Below are 7,990 nucleotides of genomic sequence, written 5' to 3' on the forward strand. Positions count from 1 at the left end.
GAATGACTCCATCTGCATTGGATAAGCAACAGTGGATATTTAACGCATTACGGCCATACCGTGGCACCTACATTAACTGCTTATTGATCGTCTTAACACCCCTCTAAATGAATTTGCATGGGGAGTTAACCCCAAAAGCCCTCCGCACATCCATAACAAGCGAGGCATAAATCGGATTTCAGAGGCGGCGAACTGATTCCGGCACTCAAGTGACTGAGACAGGCCAATAGGTTACAAATGCAATGAGATGGGTGATAAAAAAAAATAGATCCAGGAGCCTGCGGGTACGTGCACACAGAAAGACAGGCGTCGCTGTTTTCAGCACCACTCTTTTACTGTAGATCAGTCGTTCTCAAACTTTTTTTGAACAAACGCCCCTTTGACCTCATCATAAGTCTACCAACGCCCCCTTGACCTCTTCATAAACATCCCAACGCCCCCCTTAGTATTGAAAAATAAAATAGACTAATGCACCCCAATGGGAACTATGCCCCACCCCCATTCCGCTGTATCCTTCTCCACGCCCCCCACTTGGGCTCCCCAATGCCCCCCTGTGGGGCTTTAGCACACCCATTGAGAAACACTACCGTATATGCCCATTCGTGCTCATTTTCCTCGGGTATGAGGCTATACTGACCTGAGAACAGTGAGAAATCATGCACAGTACAATGCAGGTCATAGAGGAACACCTTGAACTGTAACAGGGGTAAAAATGTAGTGTCTATGGAATCACACCTTAGATCTATGGCCACAGAAGAAACTCACATAAATCAATTGCCGAACAAGAACAAGAGCAAGAGTGCAGCGCATCGGGGGCAAATGCAAGATAACTGCCGTGTGGGCCCAAAGCGGCCCTGACAAAAAAGGACCCACGAAAGTGAACACTTATGATGTATGTGTGTGCGTTCCCAGACGCTGTGTTTACAAGTTTGTAGTTAAACTGTAAAAGTGACTTTGTATTTCCCATTGGGACAAATTACCTCCACGGCTAGAACATTAAAAAGCCGGGCGCGATATGTGTTACGGGCCTACTGTAGGTCTCATTAGTGTGCAGTGTTATGAATGTATGAGCTGTACTTGTACTGTGTTCAGTCATTCACACTGTGGAATATACGCACATGCAGCAAAAATGCTACTTTAATTTCAACAGAGTGCAGGCAATGTTTCCCTGCCTTACCACTCCACACCACAAACTCTCTCTCCCGCACGCGCGCATACACACACACACACACACACACACACACACACACACACACACACACACACACACACACACACACACACACACACACACAGAGAGAGAGAGAGAGAGAGAGAGAGAGAGAGAGAGAGAGAGAGAGAGAGAGAGAGAGAGAGATAGAGAGCTGGACTGGGGCTAAGAAACATCACGGGCATTTTTGGGTTTAACTGCCCCCTAAACTGTGGACCCGTCCTTCAGAAAATAATCCACCAAAAATTACAACATCGGCCCCTGGGGATTGTTGGCCCACCAGGAAAATGGCCTGTGTGCCAAACAACCAGTCCAGCTCTGGACACAGAGAGAGAGAGAGAGAGAGAGAGAGAGAGAGAGAGAGAGAGAGAGAGAGAGAGAGAGAGAGAGAGAGAGAGAGAGAAAACACAAGAGTATGATGAGAGATGTCTGGGTGTTAAGAAAGCTCCCAATTCCGTTTTTTGGCACATGTACAAGCCATTAAATCAACTCTGCGTCTCAGCAGACATTATGCAAAACACTTAGAGCATGATGCTGATGATGACATAGGCAGTTGGCTGGCTATACTTTTACTGTCTTCAACCTTATAGGTCAAAGAAGGGAACATTTTTTGCTGCTTTCACACAGTGACTAAGACATGAGTTGAGCAGAAACCAGAAGTGGGGGAGTGGGGGATCAGTGGGCTAAGGAACTGTATCATGGAAATGGGACCCAGGTTTTTTTGTTTGGGGGAGGGGGGGCTTGTTTGAATTTATTTGTGTGATAGGACAGTGAAGATATGGACAGCGAGTGAGTGGGAGAGAGAGAGAGACGGGGAAGGGTCGGACCGGTGGCCTTGTGCCAAGGGGACCCAGGTTTGAGTCCTACCCGGGGTCATTTCTCAACCCTTACCCAGCTCTTTCTCGACCACTCGTTATCTGTCTCTTTCACTATCCTGTCAAAAACAAACCGGCAAAAACGCCCAACAAATATCCAGAAAAAAGACAATATGCTACTTTCCAACTAGTGCAAAACACGAGGCGAGTAGAAATCAGAAGCAAGAGGAAGCCACAGAGAGATATTAGCATCAGTTCTTTAACACTTTCTTCATGCTAAACTGCATCGTCCCCAGAGGTTTTTCTTGTTTCTTATCTGAAATAACTTCAACCTCCTGATTGAAGCCCGAGCTGACAGAATAATTCGATACTAATTTTAAAGAACAGAATCAAACGTATTCCCTTAATACTCTGGCACAGTGAGAGTTTTGGCCAAGCTTTTGCACAGAGCAACGCTCTCTTTCTGTCTACCTGTCAAACAACCCAACTGGACTAGAAGGGATGAGCGTGAGAACTATTTTAAAGTCTATTGATCTTAATCAAAGGAAGACGTTCGGGAGAAGTAGACCACATGCTATTCTTTAAGTCTACACAGTAAAAAATACAGTACTAATTCAACACTTAGAGAGGCCGTTTAACATCGTCTAGAGATTGCATTTGGACCCAGAGTACATTCATACAGCATTTAAGGAAAACTTTCCATAAACCCAACACTAAGGGGACAGGGACGGTAAACTTTACTTTGTTCTGGAGCAGTATCTGATGGCATGAATCAATAGTCTATGCATGGTAGGAAGATTGGGTCCAGTGTCCAAAGAATAGATGTAGCCTACCACAAGTACTAGGCTATATAGGCTGCTTTTTGCAACCAAAGCATACCACAGTTATATGCGAGCACTGTTTAAAGGCACCAACTGGTGTTTTGCTAAAGACTGACCATCAGGCACAACCTGGTCAATACAGGTTAGAAAAGTGGATGAGTGCAAATAATATCAGAAAAAGTGCAATGTAAAGAAGTGTAATGAGAACGAGCAGATAGTTCGACCGAAGGTATCAAATGAGGGTTCAAACCGACTCGCCTCTGATTATAGTGCACGGCAAAGAGCGTTTGCAGAGTGTGCGCTGTCCGCGGTGCTGAAATCAAACTAGGTGACGGACATGAAAGAGAGAGCGACAAGGTGACAGAATGAAAAAGGAACATTTTGCTGGGTTTAAAGCCACTAAAAGACAGCCTGAAAAAAAGAACGTCTATACTCTCTAAATTGGCTACCAATGCGCGCTTACCACCTGATGAACATTTTCATACAAAAAAGCCTGAGCCATTAGACAACGTAATGTGTAACGAATATAGGGTTCCTCTACAAGCATACACAACTCCTATATTTGAGGAGACAAGTACACACCATCGGCAACAGAGGGAACACATCCACTCCGTGTTTGGCAAGACATTCAACTGTATGACATCATCCCAAAAATCAACGCACGCACTGCACTTATACCACCACGGCGGGGCATAGGATGTGGAAAGGACGCGAATCGTTACAGCTGTATCTTATAGCACGACGGCAGTATCTTATAGCACGACGGCCTGGGGAACGCAGAGGTTGCGAGTTTGTGTTTTTACCTGGGAGATTTTCAGTGATAGACGTTTTCTCTCCCCGGTCTCGCCACGTAGTCTGGGTCCGTCCCCTTGACTGATCGTCCTGCGAGGAACAAGAGCAAAGTTGCAAGGATTTTTATCACCACGAAGTCACGCGCACACACTTCTGTCATCCACAAGGTCCCCTCGGTTTCATAAATCACTAAACTATTCCCGATTTGCAGGTGTTAGTATAACTGCTCAGCTGATCACAGATACGGAGGGTGCCAGCGAGCGATGCGGTAACATTCCATGCAATATCATGCCTAACGCATGCCTTAACGCATGAAGAGCACACGTGCACACACAGCAGACCGCTAAGTTCACCTGTGGTGATGCATGCGTTAAAAAGATTATGGCATGACAAAGCTAATAAATACTTAAACACACCGAAAACTGCCTGTCCTCAGCATGTCTTGGTCTTGCCGGTGGTCAAGCGCCAGCTAGGAGGAACTACTTTGGAACGAGGCGCCTCGACAGCCAGGCTCCGACTTGGGAAGTGCTCTCTCAGCCAATGGGATGTTTGGCTCGTGCATGATTTATATCGCGTGTAGCGAGCACTGGGAGTCATTTAGTTCGGCAATCAACATCAATCACAGGGACCCGTTCCCCACTTGCTGCAGTAAGGGGGCATCGTTTGGGAGATGCAAGACTTAACTGCAGCGCGTTTTTAGAATTGGACTTTTTTGCAGTTAGATGTCTGGATTTTTTGTTGGGTAAGGGTTCATACTGGATCGTGAAAAAAGAACAGGTGTTTGCACAGCAACGTCAATTTCATGATACACTGCATTATTTTAGAATGGACGAAGCTTACCACATAGGGACTTGCATGGGTACATTCGTAAACGTGTTCGCTGTTTAAATGTGAGGGGGATATGCTTTCTGGTCTCACAGCAGTAACCATATAATATTCCTATAAGTACAGCTTGAGATGATGTGCGGTCAATATTAGTCATGTGCCGCTAGGAGGTGCCAACTCGCTACACTTGCTTTTTCTTTGCACATCACTACACCAGGGGAGACGAGACATCAGGTGAACACAGTCATTTCAAACAATACGTCAATCTATCACGTCATTTACAAAGCAAACACAGGGGTTTACCCTACCCTAAATGTACCTGAAAACCGCATTGATTTCATAGGGGGAGGGCAGGGCAGCTGAGCATCACGTTTGGGGTGATGAAACACTTGAGAAGGGGGGCAATGATGTCTGTTGGAGACAAGATTCCCCTGGGAATGCCCTGGAAGTTTCAATTGACAGACTCTGTCTATATGGACGACTATGTCACCGGCACACATCCTCCCCAGTACTGTGCCGTGACGAAGACATACAAGAGATTCTATCTTCCTGTGACTTATAGTATTGTCTTCCTACTGGGACTTACTCTGAATGGTTCGTTACTCTGGCTCGTGTTCAGTCGCACGCGCAAGTGGAGCTGTTCGGTGGTCTACATGGTCAACTTGGCCGTTGCCGACCTGCTCTACGTGTTGGCTTTGCCCCTTCTCATCGTCAGCTATGCCATGGATGACGTCTGGCCGTTTGGGGACATCATCTGCAAGACTGTGCGCTTCTTTTTCTACACAAATCTCCACTGTGGCATGATGTTTCTGATGTGCATCAGCGTGCATCGCTTCATAGGCGTCTGCTTCCCAATTAAGGCCATGCGCTATCGAACCAAGAAGATGGCCGTCATGGCCTCAGGTGCGATTTGGGTGTTGGTAACTGTTGAAATTCTGCCTACACTCGCCTTTGCCCACACTGGATTTATCAACAACATGACAGTCTGTTTTGACATGACCAGTCCTGGAAAGTTCCAGCAGTATTTCCCCTATGGCCTTTTTCTTGCTATAGCGGGATTCCTTCTTCCTTTCCTGGTCATTCTCATCAGTAACTGTACTATGGTGAGGATTCTATCCAGGCAACAAAGCGACGGGAGCCCAGCCGGGACAGCAATGCGCAACAAGTCCGTGCGCACCTTGCTGATGGTTTCTCTCATCTTTGTTGTGTGTTTTGGACCTTACCACATCACCAGGACGCTGTACTTGTTTGTCCGAGTTTACATGGCCTCCAACTGCAAAGTTCTCAACGTAGTTATGTTCAGCTACAAAATGTGGCGGCCCATAGTCAGCGTGCATTGCTGCGTCAATCCTCTACTGTACTTTATCGGCTCTGACAAGAAGCGCAAACTTATATGGAGCCTGTTGTGCCGAAAACGAGTGCACCCAACTGTGTGGACTGTTCAACCTCAGGTACAGGCCGGGAAATCTGAGCCGAGAGACGGAGCTGGTAATAAGAGCAGTAGTAAAGAAGGATAAACCAATGGACATTTCGGCTGCCTTTAACGCTGTGAAAGAAACTCATTACCGAAAAAACAATAGGCTATGGGGACAGCTGCGAGCATGTTGTTGCACATTTTGCTATTAAAGTCTTTTAAAAAAGAACAAGTTTCCTTTGTGTTTTACTCACACTATGCATTCAACATGCTGGATATAGGCCTACTATACATGTAAATCATTTGTCATAGGCCTATATACTTTTTTATGATTTGGCGAACATGCGTTCATACTATATAGAACACGTGTGCCCTACAATTGAGCAATGATTTCCAAATGCCAAATATGTTGAATGGCGTGCAGACTACGTATACCAGAAGGGCTAAATGGCCTCCATCCATCCACTTCAGTACAGGGCTCAGAGCCAGGAGTGATGGGCCAGACGGGCCGGATGGAAATGGGAATGAGAACACACAAGGAGAGAGAGAGAGAGAGAGAGAGAGAGAGAGAGAGAGAGAGAGAGAGAGAGAGAGAGAGAGAGAGAGAGGCCAAGTAAGTGTGTGTGTGTGTGTGTGTGTGTGAGAGAGAGAGAGAGAGAGAGAGAGAGAGAGAGAGAGAGAGAGAGAGAGAGAGAAAGAGCATTTACAGAATTTAAATTCAAAATAAGCTCATATGTGTTACCATTTTGTAAGGTATAAAGTATTAGATTTGCTCATATTTTACTGGCATTAGAGACACGTTTCAATCAGAATTCAATTAATTACAATTAATTCAATATATTGACAAAAACAATGCAAAATCCAGAGGCGAAGATCCCAGGTCCTGTCACTCATTTGCTCTAGACCAGTGATTCTCAACTGGTGGGTCGGGACCCAAAATTGGGTCGCGGAGGGTTCCTTTGTGGGTCGCGGAGCTGTGATGCAATGCACTGAAAATGACCATGATGTCGAAGACAGAGTGAAACGTGGTTAATAGGCCTTTTCCTCTCCACTACTTCATAAGACACATTGTATATCAGCATACAATGCAAATAATAATGCATGTTATGAAATGCATGGTATTTTTTTTTTTTATTATTATTATTGGGAGAATCTGACGGTGCGACACGCACTTTGGGTCACAACGTATATTAACCACGGGAAATTGTGGGTCACAAAACTATTACAGTTGAGAACCAATGCTCTAGACAAACTCACCAAATATTGATTTGATTGACTGACTTGATATTGGTGTTGTTCTGATAATTGTGGAAAGCAGAGACAAGTATTTGTTGACTCTCCATTAACATGTTGTCCATGAACAAATCGTTAGTATTTATGATAATTTATCAGAAACTGACTGTTGGCTGTCTGCGTAAGGTTCCTTGACAACTTGAACAATGTGAAATCCAGAGGCATTTATTCTGAGAGTAAAACTTCCGCCATCCATTAGTTCCAGCCAATTCACAGAGCCAGGTAATTCTAATGAGGACAAATCCACAGTCAGTCAGATGACCTAATTAGTGGATTTGTGTGTTGGAAGCTCAGCCAGAATGAGAGCATGCATGGCAGGACTTACCTCTATTACTTTCTTCTCAGCCAACTGTTGTAATATTCTCAAAGAACATGCCCATTAGTAGGCACTAACTGTCTAGAATTTGGCACTACGGACAGCTACTGTATCCTCACTCCGAGATAATGAATTGATATTCTTATTTATTTTCTCTGCCATTTGTTCCATGGAGTTGACACATATATAGGCTATACTGTTCAAAAGTTTGGGGTCACCTCACTTGCCGCCCACCATATATTTTTCTGAAAATTCTGCTGACTCTATTTCAATTTCAGTTTTAGTTTTAAACTTATTTTATTGTGTCATTGCCCTCCGAGATGAATGCCTATAACAAATAAGCAATTTTATGTTGGAAAAAGTAATTGCGCAATGAATTGGTAGACAATACAATTAATAGCATTTAGCATTGTGCAGAGCTATGTACAGAATAGACCAGAATGTAGTGGTGTCAACAATGATCTATTCGGCGATGCAATCCACTGCGGGGCATGGACGATCCAA

General features: G+C 44.8%; 1 protein-coding gene across 1 annotated transcript; it reads left to right on the top strand.

Annotated features, from left to right (window-relative positions):
• The first annotated feature begins 4,870 nt into the window (after positions 1-4,870).
• Positions 4,871-5,980, top strand: LOC134453859 (P2Y purinoceptor 3-like). Its single transcript, XM_063204609.1, has one exon. It carries the CDS (start codon positions 4,871-4,873, stop codon positions 5,978-5,980), a length of 1,110 nt encoding a protein of 369 aa, XP_063060679.1.
• Positions 5,981-7,990: the final 2,010 nt, after the last annotated feature.

This window comes from Engraulis encrasicolus, chromosome 8 (assembly GCF_034702125.1).
Source record: "Engraulis encrasicolus isolate BLACKSEA-1 chromosome 8, IST_EnEncr_1.0, whole genome shotgun sequence".
Classification (NCBI taxonomy): domain Eukaryota; kingdom Metazoa; phylum Chordata; class Actinopteri; order Clupeiformes; family Engraulidae; genus Engraulis; species Engraulis encrasicolus.

Excerpts from the sequence above, each read along its gene's own strand:
- LOC134453859 (XM_063204609.1), top strand. The coding sequence starts at position 4,871 with ATGTCTGTTGGAGACAAGATTCCCCTGGGAATGCCCTGGAAGTTTCAA.